The sequence below is a fragment of the Jaculus jaculus genome, chromosome 3, assembly GCF_020740685.1.
Source record: "Jaculus jaculus isolate mJacJac1 chromosome 3, mJacJac1.mat.Y.cur, whole genome shotgun sequence".
Lineage (NCBI taxonomy): Eukaryota > Metazoa > Chordata > Mammalia > Rodentia > Dipodidae > Jaculus > Jaculus jaculus.
In genome coordinates, this window is record NC_059104.1 from 153,017,691 (window position 1) to 153,033,093 (window position 15,403).

The 15,403-nt window shown below is 45.9% G+C and overlaps 1 protein-coding gene across 2 annotated transcripts in view; it reads left to right on the forward strand.

The window, feature by feature from the left end:
* The first annotated feature begins 2,106 nt into the window (after positions 1–2,106).
* The window catches only part of Tmc3 (transmembrane channel like 3), a 38,828-nt gene continuing 25,531 nt past the window's right edge, over positions 2,107–15,403 (forward strand). For both annotated transcript variants that reach the window (XM_045146346.1, XM_004658238.2), the window contains exons 1-7: positions 2,107–2,195; positions 3,441–3,581; positions 7,794–7,869; positions 10,995–11,076; positions 12,828–12,934; positions 13,681–13,779; positions 13,881–14,023. In XM_045146346.1, coding sequence (XP_045002281.1) covers positions 2,107–2,195; positions 3,441–3,581; positions 7,794–7,869; positions 10,995–11,076; positions 12,828–12,934; positions 13,681–13,779; positions 13,881–14,023 — 737 coding nt within the window. The remainder of the gene's footprint in view (positions 2,196–3,440; positions 3,582–7,793; positions 7,870–10,994; positions 11,077–12,827; positions 12,935–13,680; positions 13,780–13,880; positions 14,024–15,403) is intronic.

Below are 15,403 nucleotides of genomic sequence, written 5' to 3' on the forward strand. Positions count from 1 at the left end.
ACGCGTGCACAGTAATTAATTCCCTTCTATTCAGAAAGCTGCATCTGTATTTCTGATTTCTGCCCTGCTCTCTGGAGCCCAGAGTGACCAAATGGGGAGGAAATGAGGAAGCAAGTCTGAGGTCTCCCTCTGGGGAGTAAGGAGCACCTATCAGAGCTTCGTCCACATCCCCCCAGTGCTAAGCCAAGAGACTTCAGACCAAAGAACCATGTGATTGTATGAAAAACACTTAAACTTATTGCACCCACTGTGTGTGTATCAAAATAACACACAGGATGCCATAACTATGTACAATTATGTGTTGATCAAAATAATATAGTCATCATTAAAACCCATTTTAATCATAAAAATTATAAACACAATAAATAAATCTTAATGTCAGATGAGTTCCCACTCACCTCGGCCCGTTTTCTAGCCGATGAGAAGAGCGAAGGAGTTATATGCTAATGAATTAATGAGAGGTGGATGAGACCCTCTCCTGAGCCTCACGCCCACCCCTTCCTGCTCTGCTGTCTGGTGCTCCTCCCCGGCCTCTGCTCCCCCATCTGTTGGGTCCTCACTGTGTACAGGGTAGAGTGTTCCACATAGCAAAGGCATTCCTATCCCAGTCCTGCACCTTCCCAAACAGCAACATGCAAGTCCATCAACCTCACGACGAACAGCCCCTTCCTAGCAAGTTGAAATTTATAAGGCGAAACTGCCTCCTGGATGCGGGGTGCGGTGTTTGGCCGAGACTCCAGCGCATGGCTAACAAGGCAGATCTGCAGGTGACAAGGGAGACAGCACCATTCTGCTGTGGGCTGGGATGGGAAGGAGCTGCTGGCCTTTGCCCAAGGACCGGCATGAGAGAAGCATCCCATTTTCAGAGGCCATTTATTTTCAGGATCTCTAATCTCCATCGCATTTGTGCTTTCATACCACAAAATTCTAGGAGGACTTAATTTCCTTTAGACTCAGCCTCATAGGACCAATATACTTATTTAATGAGACCACAGTTAATAAATGTAAGACAAATGAAATAGTAATTTGATTTTTATTAATAGCATGCTGAAGTTTTAAGATTGAAATACCATTACTTGTGCAATTTATTTGCAAAATGGAGTGGGGTGAGTATATAGATAGAAATAAAGCAAATGTGGTACGCTGTGGCAATTGGCAAATACAGGTCAAAAATATCAAGATATTAGGGCTGGGGGACAGCTCGGTCGGTAAAGTACTTGAGTAACGCCCTTGTGTGTACCAGGGTTGACCTGAGTTCAATCCCTGGTACTTACAAAAAAAGGTTGGGTATGGTACTGCATGCCTGTAACCCCAGCACTGGGGAGGCAGAGACAGGTGGATCCCAGCCAGTCTAGTTTATTTGGTGAATTCCTGGCCAATGAGAGACCATGTCTCAAAGGAGGAAGGTAGTGGACCTGCGGATGACGTTTGAAGCTGTCACCTAAGGCTGCCATTTCACCTATGTACGCACACGCGCACACACACACACACACACTCAAGTATCTGAATGTTTTGTGAATGGTACTACTGTATCAGCATTTCTGTAATTCTGATTTCTTTGAAAGTACAACAAACAAAACAAAACAAAAACTTGCAAATCCAGTGCTATGATTGACCCTTTACCAGCCTATGTTACAGGAGCCTGGGCAGGCCGTGTCCTTGTTTTCTTTAACCTTCTCTGTGGAGAGGCAAGAGTGGAAACCCCAAGCCTTGCCTTTCCTACTCGCCACGTATTTTGTGAAAGCTGCAGAGGACATTGCAAGCCACTGAGCCCTGTCTGGGCACAAAGGGTTGCAGATGGAATTTTTGGGGAAGCACCAAGTCATCTCTAGGCCACCTAGTCATGCCTGCCAACCTGCTGTCCAGACTCCAGCCAATCAGTGAGGGCATAACCACCTTACCCTCATTACATATGCATGACCCTGACCAGCCTCCAGGCCTCTTGCTTGCTCCCGGCTCCAGCTGCAGGAAGGCATGTACTCCTGCTCCTGAGAAGGGAAGGGCAGAGCATCTCTACAGCTCTTGTTCACAAACCTCAGCTGGAACAGACCCCTGTCCGCAGCTCCGTGGCAGTCCCCAGAGATCATCCACAGCAGACCAGCTCCCATGAAACCCTCAAAGGCATCCCAGCGCTACAGAGGCATCCGGAGAAACACTAGCCAGCACTGCTTCTATCAGGACTCGCTGCTGCTCGGGTGAGTGGCTGCTTCCGTCAGTTGGCAGAGGGGCAGGTATCGGAGGAAGCATGTATGGATCACTAGAAGCAGAGACAAAAGTCTCTGTCCTGTTCTGGCCTTAAGAATGAATGCATGCATGTACTTATTTCTCCATATACCTCTACAACTGGGGTGGCCACCTTAGCACTACTCAGAGAGGGAGATCGCTGTAAGCTGAGGGTTCCTGGCCAGAGCAGGTGTCCCACCTGAGCTTTGTGGCTGGCCAATTCCACACACCGGCTTTATCTATTTTCCCGCACTTTCCTCAAACAATGTCAAAAGAGAGCAGATCAGGCATCTGTCACAAGAAATAAGCCAGGTTCTTGCTAGAAAAGGCTTCAGGCTACTTAGAAATGGGTGAGGATGGGATTTAAGTGTGCTAAACATGTATACCAAACACTCTGTTAAGTATGAAAACCTACATTTGCTTTGGAGAAATTGGAGAAAACTCTCCTTGGAGTGAGAAAGACATCTGGATCATAGAATAACAAAGAAAATGCTTTCTTCTTCAACAGCCATAGTGTATTCATCTCTCTCTGAAAAAGGTGTATTAGCGTTGCATCTTAATGATGACTTGGAAAACATGTCATGTTAAGGATTGCTCTTCTAGACAGGAAGTATGGCCCTGAAGTGGTTTGCTCTCTTGCATTCATTTACTTAGCTCATTTTGTTTGCATAAGCTGCTGCCTGCTTCTGCCTCTGTTATCTCGAATTTAAGCTGAATTCCAGTGGAAAGGTACAGAGGAGTCTGTGGATGACAGAAGTCCAGAGTTCAGGATTTCCTTCTTTTACTTTGGGGCAGGGGCGGTCAGGGGAGGAATTCTGCCTCTAAACCTAGCCTATAAAAGAGATCATGTCCCTGGTCAAAAACTGCTGCTTTTCAGGAATGGAAGTGAACATATGCTTTCTCTCCACTCTCCTTTTGTGTCTTCCAGCAGCATTGTTTACTCTGAAACCATTATCCTTCACTAACCAGCGAAGTAACAGAGTCCCACAGATGTGTTTCTGTGGGAAGCTGGTGCTGCCACATTCTCCCAATGCACGGATGCACAGATTCACACCCCCGCCCACACACACACCATGCAACCATGCACACCCCACTTTCACCCGCACCATACAAATGACCCTAAGGTACTGAGATGCTGAACTTTCCCCCAGGAAAGATGATCTTGCTGGAAGCAATTCTGCTAATCAGATTTCCTCCTTAATGCCCCATCCACTCAGTAACTCGGATGACAGCTTTAATGAAACGGGGGAGAGCAGTGATCCGGAACAAATCTTCCAGAATATACAGTTCCAGAAAGATCTCATGGCAAATATTCGCTGTAGACCCTGGACCATGAGACAGAAGCTGAGGGCACTGAGGTAAGGGCCTTAATGGCAATCATTGATTACAGAGAATATACTTGAATATACTTTGCAAGAAACTGCCCTGCCCTGCCCTGCCCGGCCCTGCCCTGCCCTGCCTGGCCCTGCCCTGCCCTGCCCGGCCCTGCCCTGCCCTGCCCCACTCTGTCCTGCCCATGGAAACTACAATGGGGATCAAAAGGAGCTGTGCTTCTTTACCCCAACCCTAACTCAGCAGTGTGTGTGTGTGCGTGGAAAGTTTGGGCTCTTCTCTCTCTTTTCCGAACGGTAGACTTTCACTTTGTCTCAGCACTCACAAGAGACAGGGGTGAGAACGGAATCTAAAGAGCCATCCACTTTATTTCCTCGCTCACATCTCCCCTGGGGAGGAAATCTCTGTGGAAGGCCAATTTATCAGGATATTTGAGGTGTTGTTGAGAGTTTGTCTATGTAACAGTCAAGGATCTGAAGACCGATTTCCTAAGCTTGAATCCCACTTCTTCTGATCTCCCGCTGTTTGATACTGGGGATTTTCTTACTTTCTCTCAGAGTGGATTCATCCTCTCTAAAGTGGATGTGATGGCGAAGAACGCCTGTATGTGCCTCCTGCAGCACTGTGGCCAAAAATGCACTCAGAGTACTGTTGAAAACACAGCCTGGATTCCCTTGGAGACATTGAACCAGATTATAGAAGAGGGCTCAAGGATTTCTTTCTCCTTTCCCTCCCTCTCTCTCCCTCCCTCTCTCTCCCTCCCTCCCTCCCTCCCTCCCTCCCTCCCTCTCTCTCTCTCTCTCTCTCTCTCTCTCTCTCTCTCTCTCTCTCTCTCTCTCTTTCAACTTGTGGTGGTGGGAATGGAACCCAGAACTTCAGTCGTCATAGTCAATGCTTGACCACTGAGCTCCATTCCTGCCTTCAGTATTTTTTATTTATTTATTTTTTATTAGTTTTCTATTCAGCAAATACAGGCAGTTTGGTACCATTATTAGGCTCATCCGTGACCTACCCCCTCCCCATTGGTCCCTCCTTGTTGATGTATATGGGTCGTGCATTGTGGAGTTAGCCCACAGTTATTGGTATGATAAATGTCTCTGCATATCATGACCCAACATGTGACTCTGACATTCTTTCCGCCCCCTCTTCCGCAAAATTTCCCTGAGCCATGTTGGGTTCATTTTTGGTCTGCTTCAGTGATGAGGTGTTGGGGGCCTCTGAGGCTCTGGCTCTCTGATTTGGTAGGAGTTGATTTTTCTCTGTGTTGGTCTCCTTCCCCTTTGTGCTGGTATCCAGTTCATCAGGAAAACAGCACCCTTGCTTGTTTCACCAATTGTCCTTAGTTTCAGTTGGGCCCCTTTTGAGGTATGATGGGGTGGCTCTCTCCTTAGGATCTGCATCTATCTTTCTTTCCCCGGTATTTGCAGCGCAGCTCGGTGGGCGCCATCTTGGCCAGAAGTCCCCTGCCTTCAGTATTTTTAACGTGCATTTGGCTTGATTCCGGGCATACTCAAGTTTGATTCTGCAGTCAATTACACGTGCTAAGCCATGTGGGTGGTAGATTGGCTTCTGGTATATAATACCCACTAAGTAGGGCTGATTATAACGGATCCCTCAAGAGAACTGAGCACAATGTTCTTGATGATCTGAGCCACTGTGCACTAGGAGTGCACCTTCCTGGGAAAGTAGTCACTACCCCTGGACATCAGGCACCCCGTGCCCAGTCAAGGGACTTTGGGAACAAAAGACAAATCCAGGTGGCTGCCATGTTGCTTAGCTGCTTGATTTGCCAGAACTCCAAGTCGATGGGCACAGTCTGTGCATCAGGCCAAGAGGAAGGGCCCTCCATCATCCCCTGTGACATGCATCTCCTCCCCATTACCTTGAGAAGCCACTGGAGCAGTTCTTTATTAATTAGACCCACTGTGAAAAGTGGAGAAAGCACTAAACCTCGACTGCTTAGTAATCAGAGAGAGTCGCCCCACACGAATAAAAGCCACCTGTCTGGGATGACACAGCGCCCAGTGATTTCTCATGTGACTGGGGTGCATTACTGGGTCTTACCCTTCTCTCTGTAGCTGTCGCTGTCCATCACAGAGTTGCCATGCCTACTCTATCTTGGTCATTGCATCTTGACAGCTCTGTCATCTTTACTGAGTAGTGAATTTATCCATAAAAGACACTCTGTCTTTTTTTTTTTTAATATCTGTATTCCACTGTCCTTGACCCAAAATAGGAGTGCAAAAATATTTAAAGGGAAAAAATTTATAGATAAATACAAGAAATACCTTGCTCTTTAAAAAAAGAACAAAGGCTTCTATTTGTTCACCCTTCTTGCATTAGAAAGGCTGCCACAAGGAGCTCTCAGCACTTAGGAGGTGAAGGCAGGAAGGGCAGGAGTTCAAGGTCATCTTTAGCTGCTTCAGTAAGGTCCAAGATCTGTCTGGTCTACATGAAAGCCTGTCTCATTTTTAAAAAACAAAATAAAACATGGGATGGGGGTTGTACTTAATGTGGCAAAAGTCTACAACATAGTACTTTGGTTAGGTCAAGTTTGGGGGAGAGCACTCTGTCTGTGGAAAGGGGAATTGGCTTGCTCCCTGTGTCTCCTAAGGAGGTACTCACAACCAACTGGTGTTACTGGGAGGGTGCGTGGAAGGCACACATGAGAAAACCCTAGCAAGTAGACTTGTCGATGTAGCCAGTTTAATGACTGAGAAGAACTAAGCTTTGTAATACTGAACACAATATGCTAGACTGGTCCATCAGGTTAAGAGAGAGGATCTTTGCCTGGGTGTTGTGTCTCATCAAGTCACTTAATTGTTTTTTTATTTTATTTATTATTTGAGGGAGAGAGAGAGAGAGAGAGAGAGAGAGAGAATTGGCACACCTGGGCCTCAGCCACTGAAATCAAACTCCAGATGCTTGTGCTACCTAGTGGGCATGTGAAACTTTGCGCTTGCCTCACCCTTGTGCGTCTGGCTTACAGAGGATCTAGAGAGTCGACCATAGGTCCTTAGGCTTCACGGGCAAGCATCTTAACTGCTAAGCCATCTCTCCAGCCCTAGTCACTTAATTGTTATGCATCCCTAGGAACCTTTGACACTTTCAACCTATCCCAAGGTACTAACACTTATTTTCTAATCCTGTTGTTCATTGGAGTGTGATTTTAACTATCTCAGAAAAGTCACTCCATTTTAAAGGATCAAACATTCAGGCAAAGCTATCAGGTCAACTTAATTGAAGCGATCAGTCAGTGTGTCAATAGTTTCTTTGGGATGAGTCAGGTTCATGGCTGTATGAAAACCATTGTCTTTCTTGGGCTGGAGAGATGGCTTTGTTATTAAGGCACTTGCCTACAAAGCCAAAGAAGCCAGGTTTGATTCCTCAGAACCCACATAAGCCAGATATATACAAGGTAATTCATGCATCTGGAGTTTGTTTGTAGCAGCTGAAGGCCCTGTTGTGCCCATTTTCTCTCTCTCTCTCAATCTCTCTCTCTCTCTCTCTCTCTCTCTCTCTCTCTCTCTCCCTCTTTCTCAAGTAAATAAATAATTTTTTAATAAAAAATCATTTTCTTGCACCCTTGAAACTGATAACACCCTTTCATTGAAGCATGTTTTCTGAAGCTAGCTTTGATTCTCTCTTCTAAACAAATGACTGGGAGAATATAGCTCAGTTGGTAGAGTCCTTAATCCTATCATGCATAAAGTCCTAGGTTTAATGCCCAGAGCCACATAAAAACTGGCTTTGGTGACACATGACAGTAATCTTAGCACTTGGGAGGTGGAAGCAGGAAGATCAGAAGTTCAATATTATCCTTATCTCCATAGGAAGTTCAAAGATTGCCTGGGCTATATATATGGCTCAAAAATAATAAGAAACCTAACTACAGGAGGCAGTTTGCTAAGTGTATGAACCGAGCTGCCTTGCCCACTGCCAGGATGTGCAAGGTTGGTGATTCCCAGCCAATCTCCAGACTAGGGCAGGGTTTTAGGAAATTCAGTCATTGCCAACTGTGGCAGAAATTCATCATTTTCAATTAGGTCAGCTACTTCAATATTAAAGCAAACAATTTTAAAGGATTTTTCAGGTTAGCAAAAGTCAGGAAATAAAATATTACTTAGGGATCTTTTCTGGTTATATTTTCCATATTTTGCAAAAGTTATGAAAATGATGAAATTGTGTTCAGCATTATGGTTTTTTGTTGTTGTTTTGTTTTGTTTTTCCCCTCTCAGACGGGCAAAGGAGATTGTGCTGAAGTTTGAAGGGAGGCTGACCAGGACTCGAGGCTACCAAGCAGCAGGGGCAGAGGTAAAGAGCACACACTTGTGCCCTGGGGTTGCCATGGTGTGTAGGTGGTAAGCATCCGCCCTCTGGTAACAGCTTAGAGCCGGGAACGAACCTATAAGTCTGAACTCTGTGGAGCCTGGATCTTAGTTGTGGGGACCATCACTCACCAGCTGTATGAACCTCGATAAGCCCATATCGCTGGGAAACGATGTCTGTCCTTGTGAGAAAGAGCTAGCACCTTTCCTGACAGCCCCACCCATACATGCAGGTTTCACTTCCTGTATCTCTCTATCAAACTAATAGCACTGAAACCTTAGCCCTGAGAGTGACTCACTCACATTCCAACTCTTGACTTATTTATTTTTTTGATTTATTTATTTTTTTTTTAGGCAAGCCCAATAGACTGGCCTTTTTTTTTATGCTAGAGTGAGAGAGAGAGGAAGACAGTGAGAGAGAGGAGTGGCGCCCCAGGGCCTCGAGTGATTGAAGTATTAGAAGTAAGTTTTTGTAGAGAGAAAGTAATCCACATTTTCAGCCTTACCCAGAGATTGCCCATTAATTTCATCAGCGCTTAAATGGCTGTGTTAGATCCTTTCAACATTACTCACAGCTGGGTAGAAAGCATCTCCATCCAGTTCGGTTTACTCCTGTTGGGGGTCTCATGTTAGGTCCACAGAGAAGCTCCTGCTCAATTGACTTGTTAAGTATTGCTTCCTTTTTAATTCTGGGCTGACGCGCTGCCTAGGTAGCTGTAACCAGACCTTCCTTGACAACCCTGTGTGAAAGAGCCTTCGCCCACAGTGCTAGTCCCACAGTGACATGGTGGCCTGTCCTTCTCCTACCTGGAAAAAAACTTTGCCACAACTGACATGTCCCCACTGTCTGCATAGCAGAGACATGCGACCTGGTGCTCAAGGCATTCTGGGCATGAGCTCACTTTAAGAAACTATCGCCATGCTATTAGAACACACTTAACTCCAGCTGAACTTTTAAGTCTTGCCAAAGAGGAAATAAAGAGCTTTTCCTAGCCACATAAATCACAAAACCTTAATAGACTCCTAACAAAATAACTTACCAAAATTGCCAAACCCTACCAATCACCAAAATTCAATGCTTTCTACCAATATCTAATAATTCAAGTACAGCATCAGGGCCTAATTCTTCTTCTTAGCTTTCCTTTGTTCGTTTTTGCTTTGCTCTTAAAACCTTAAATAATTTTAGAGCCTCGGGTTGCTTGTAGTAGAGATTTGGTACAGTCATTTCCCCCCATTCCTTACTGAGCTGTGGCCATCAACAAATCACCTCTCCAATAGCAGTGGTTTCTAGGAAGCCTTTTTATAGGCAAAGCTAACATAGACTGCTGTGACCAGAATGAACCTGCACTGGCATGGGGCCAGCTGGTATGGAGGCTTTGTGTCTCCTGCCCACAGAGCGGCCCTTTTCAGCCTGTCTCATGCACACAGAAATCCTTGCACTGTTTTTTGTTGTTTTTTTTTTTTTTTTAAGAGAGAGAGAAAGAATTAGCGCACTGGGGCCTCAGCTACTTGTAATGGCATTCCAGACACTTGCGCCACCTAGTGGACATGTGCAACATTGTTCTTGCTTCACCTTTGTGCATCTGGCTTACATGGGATCTGGAGAGCAATGGAACATGGATCCTTAGGCTTTGCAGGCAAGCTCCTTAACTGCTAAGCCATCTCTTCAGCCCTGTTTTAAATTTTTTTAAATATATTTATTCAATTTATTTGCAAGCAGAGAGAGGCAGGCAGAAGGGAGACAGACAAAATGGGTGCATTAGGGCCTCCAGCCACTGGGAACAAACTCAAATGTGAAGAGTGCTCTGAGCACCATTCTTTGCTCCACCTAGGGATGAGCTCATATCAGCCAAGGAAAGAAAATGACCCTCTCCCCCACCACACACACACACACACACACAAACACACACACAAATGCCCTGGAGCTTCTGGTCAGCCTCCTAGCTGGAGCTCCACCTTGGGTCTCTGGGCTCCTGCCCTGTGTTTCTTAGACTTTAGAACTTTAAAATTAACCAGATACTCAGATGTGTTCTAAGTCCAGGCTCTTGTCACAGGATGTATGTGAAGCCCTGTCTCTGGACACCGCTGGGGACATGGGAACAGAAAGCTTGGTCCTGTGCTCTAGGAGATGAGGCAGGTGATGTCACTGCAGAGAGACCAGTGACTGTGGTAAGGGGAGGTTCACAGACAGATCCATTTCTTTCTGGCTAGGAGCAGTCTGCGATTGTTCATGGGAGTGGCTGGCTTTGACTTTGCTCTCTCAAATCATGAGCAGAAGACAAACAATTCCAACTTCTGATAATATTCAGATTTCCATGTTCAAGCAGCTGTCTGGCCTTAGCAGACACATCCAGAATGACATTAGCATGTGTCTGTGTCAGGACCGTGTCCTGTCTTACAGTTGAGAATGTGGTAATTACATTTGTAGTCTTTCTTTGTACAATGATATCATTTGCTTCCAACACAAACCCAGATTGTTTGTGTGTTAAAATGTACAACCTGCCAATTTTGTCAGAGAACAGAGCCAGCACTGGCCATGTCTTGCTTTATTCTCCTTTAAGGGAGGGAAAAATATATCATACTTTTGGCAATTGCATCTGAAGTCCGCGAGACGAATTTCCCAACCTTACCCATGGCTGGCAGCTTTAGGCATGACAGAGGCTAGAAAGTAACTCTGAAGTGGAACACGTTGCACATGGGTCAGGACTCACTCTCAGGGTGGACTTTTGACTAGGTCTTTGAGTAGGGGTAGAGAGTTGACAAGCCTGTTGGATTGGAGCCTGTACTCACAGAATGGTCTCTGGCAGGGTCAAATGCATGTGAGAGTTGTGGTATTTTACGTTTGCCACTTTCTCGGCACTTACCTCAGGAATGCACCAATAAGGCAAGGTGGGACCATCTCATTGCAGACCCCAGCTCCAAAGGCAAAGCAGATGGGAGCCACCTGGTCAGGTCTGCTTGGGTCCTGGAGCTATGTGATGGCCCATAAGACCATAATGGAAGGTTCCAGAGTGTGTCTGGGAGCCCCTCCCCCGCCTCCTTCCCAGAAGGCCCCTGGCATTGCTGAGCTCATGAATGGCAGCTTCTCTGATCCTGACCTCTTCTGTCTAGCTTTGGCGGAAATTCGCCCGTCTGGCCTGTAACTTTATGGTCATCTTCATCCCCTGGGAAATGAGGATAAAGAAAATCGAGAGTAAGTATCGACACTGGGGGAGGGCGCAGGCAAACAGGACTCCAGCCAGTGCCCAGCCTGAAATGTCTGGTGGGTCCTCAGCCCGTTCAGAGCAGTCACACAGCTGGCCCAGGCTTACATGGGACACGGGGAATGTCCCCACCACCTTCCAGGAGAGGAACAGTCACCACACCACCTTTCCCCATTCTGGGATGGCTCTATTGTGCTCCCCTAGTTCATTCAGAAAACCCTGAAGGAGCAAGTCAAACCCTGTAAGCGTAAATAATATGGGATATGTGACATTTCAAAGTGCAAACATGAAAACACTTATCTTCTAATAGACGACTGCAATCATTTAGAAAACATATGATAAAACATGAGAAATCACAGCCCAAATTCTACATACGTACACCACCACCACCACCACCACCAAAACTCAGCATGATGGGCCTGGGCTGAGGGAAAGCGTAAAGCCAGAGCAGAGCTATGACCTTCTCAAGAAGAAATACGAGGAGACTTCAGAATTGGAAAGCAGAGACTGTCCCAGCAATCACGTTACAACTTTACACAATCCTGGTATTGCTTTGAGTACTTGATAAAATACTTATAAAGCTCATGGAAGAAAAATAACCAAGAGTTAAATTGAGGGGGGAAAAAAAGGAAAAAAAAATAGAGATGAGATTGGATTAGCAAGAAGTTATATTATGTTATAAAACGCTAAACAACCCAAATAGCACAGCACAGTGCAGGACTTGACAAACTTTTCTGGGATGGATAGGAATGTGAGTGGTCACTGAAATCAGTCTAAAGTATTATGCAATTATTGCTGGAACAATAACTCAACTGTTTCCAATGGGTAGTTTAGTTCCTTCATCCATCTTAAAATTCCATTAAAGGTCAGGCGTGGTGGCACATGCCTTTAATCCTAGCACTCGGGAGGCGTAGGTAGGAGGATCGCTATGAGTTCGAGGCCGTCCTGAGACTCCATAGTGAATTCCAAGTCAGCCTAAGCTAGAGTAATACCCTACCTCAAAAAAATAAAAAGTAAAAATAAAAATAAAATTCCATTAAATATTTGAATTTTGACAGAATTGAAGAAAGTATAACTAGTGAGCTTTCAGCTTGGAGACCTGGCTAGTCATAAAGTCAAAGGGAGAAATTAGCACATGCTAGGCAAGTATCCTACAAGTGAGCTACATCCCCAGCTTGAAAATAAATTTTAGAGACATCAAAATTCAAAAGGTAGCTGAAAAATTAGAAAAATAATTGCCAATATTCAAATGGAAGTAAGCGCTGTCTTATTTTTAAATGCAGCAGAAGTGCCAGAGTGCAGAAAAGTTAAGAGTTTCCACATACGGATGACACTTACTGGTTGCTATTTAATCTTGAAATTAAGACAAAGGATCCTTGGGAAAATCGTTGGAATACTCAACATGACACAAAATAGAAGAGACTTGCATAAACTTATCAGAGGATTCTAGCTCTTCGTAATGGACATGAACACAGTAAATGTGTCAAAGCATTTTGTCTGACTATGTCGATGGGGGGGGGATGACTATAGAAGAGCGTTTTTGGTAAACAAGGGTTTTCTTCTGTGTGGAAAGGTAGACACTGTCTTGGCCCTGCTCAACTGCATTGGGATGCTGAGGCAATACTGGCACCTTCCTGGGCACACTGCGGGCACAGGGAAAGGGACAGTCAGTGCTGCTCGTGCAGCCTTCCTGCAGGGTGGGGTTGGCATGAGCCGTTCTCACCATCTTCTCTTCCTTTAGGCCATTTTGGATCAGGTGTGGCCTCCTACTTCATATTCTTGAGATGGTTGTTTGGGATTAACATTGTGCTCACGGCCATGACAGGTGCTTTCATTGTCATCCCAGAGGTAAGAACGATGCCAGGAGAGGAAAGGCGCCAGTCATTAAAGAGAGGGCACATGGGCTGGAGAGATGGCTTATTGGTTAGGATGCTTGCCTGCAAAGTCAAAAGACCCAGGTTCTATTCCCCAGTACCCAGGAAAACCAGATGCACAAGGTAGTACATGCATCTGGAGTTCATTTGCAGGGGCAAGAGGCCCTGCCATGCCCATTCTCTCTCTCTTTCTCTCTGTTTACCCCCCCCTCAATTAAATAAAAAAATAATGTTTATAAAAGAAAGGGTATGCAAGATAGTACCACCAGTCAGTCATTCCTATTATTTTGGTGGAAAGCCTAGTGTACAGGTGGCAACTTTTTCAGCAAAGAGCCACACAGTGAGTATTTCAAGATTGTAAAAACCATTCACAGCTCTCCAATCACACCAGGCCATGCCAGTTTGCTCACCCAGTGTTAAAATGAAATCCATGTTCCAACTAGACTTCATCCTCATTAAGTAAACCAGGCCCTTTGCCATCACAGAAACCCAGGGACCACGATGATCCACCCTCAGAAGCCACGTTTAGTTCAGAGCACATTAGGCAAGCCATGATCAGCCTGGAGAAATCCTGGGCACCCACGCTTGCTTTCCCATCAATGAGCGCACAGAGATATACTGTGTGTGACATGTCTGCAGCACATGGAGCTTAGCTGCCCCTTTCCTCTGGTCCCCTTGCCCAGAGGACCAACCCCACGCCAGTCTCTCCTCTCTCACCAGCTGATTGCAGGCCAGCCCTTCGGAAGCACTGCCAGCAAGACCATCCCCCAGGAGCAAGTCATGTCTGCCCAAGATCTGGACACGGTCTGGTCCCTTGGCGTGAGTCTAATGTTACCTATGGTCCATCCTTGAGGGGGTGTTGACTGAGCAGCAGTTCTGGGGCATGGGAAGCAGAAATGACTCTAGCATTGTCTTTGCAGGGCTACCTCCAGTACTCAGTCCTGTTCTATGGCTACTACGGCAGAGAGAGGCGCATCGGGAGAGCTGGCTACCGCCTGCCCTTGGCCTATTTCCTGGTGGGGATGGCAGTGTTCGCTTACAGTTTCATCATCCTCTTAAAAAAGTATGACTCTGTGTCTGAAGCCTACATCAGGAGCAATGGGGTCTGTGATCTCACGTCATCTGTCAGCCACTGTTAGCGGCCATGGCAGCCATCGTACAGAGGAGGAGAGCAAGTCTCAGTACTTGCATTCACCTTAACAGGCACTGAGCACTTTTTGCTAGGTTCTGTGAGGAATCCGGAGCAGCAGGTGCAGGGGCAAGGGGCTTACTTACAATGCATGGGAAGTTACACAATGCAGTGGCTGCAGTAATAGAGATAAGCAGTAAGGTCTCCCCGTGACCTGGGGTTGCAGAAAATGATATACTTTCTTTAGCTGTTTGGCTTTGAGACAGTGGCGAACTCCCCTGCTCATCACTGAGAGGAGGAGCAATACAAAAGAATGCACTGCACGCTGGCTACAGTTGCTTAAGAGTCCTGGACCGCCTCACCTCACCAAGCCTTTAGGCAACTCCCTTTCTCTCTCAGAGGAACTAACTTTCCCTCTCTGGGCAGGTGGCCTCAGAAACCACTACTGGGTACCTATACAGCTTAGCAACCTGTACCTCTGTGCAGAGATCAAGAAATATGGAGTGGCATGGGGCTCCACACCTGAAAGCCTGGCCTTGTGATGTCACCTAGGACACACTCTCCACTGTACATTCCCACCCTCCATGGCTTTCCCCTGTGGGAGGGTAACTAAGTGCAGACGGAGGTGCTGGGGATCAGAAATTGTGTAACAGAGATGGGATGTGGCTCAATTAGTAGAGTGCTTGTTTTGCATGCCCAAAGCCTTAGGCTGGGTATCCCACACCACACACATAAATGGGGTGTGGTGGCATCTGCCTGTCATTTCAGCATTCAAGAGGTAAAAGCAGATCAAAAGTTCAAGATTGTTCTGACTATGTAGTTTGAAATCAGCCTGGCCTACACGAGGCTCTGTTTTTAATTAATTAACTAGTTTTTAGATTTTTATTTTAGGGAGAGAGAGGGAGAGAGAGACGGAGAATTGGCATGCCAGGGCCTCAGCTGCTGCAATTGAACTCCAGCTGCTTGCACCACCTAGTGGGCATGTGTGACCTTGTGCTTGCCTCATCTTTGTGCATCTGGTTTATGTGGGATCTGGAGAGTAGAACATGGGTCCTTAGGCTTTGCAAGCAGGCACCTTAACCACTAAGCCATCTCTCAAGCCCTAATTAGTGTTTATTTTAAATTGCATAATAAACTAACCAACAAACGTGAGCAGACACACAGTGACTTGGTACCCTTCAGATGACTGAAAACCTTTCGGCTTCATTAATGGTGCCTCAAGATCCTGCCAGGATACTTAGACCCTTTACTAATGTTACAATGTAACAACAACAAAATATCATAGCAAACTTGGAAGCAAGAAATGTGACTGGG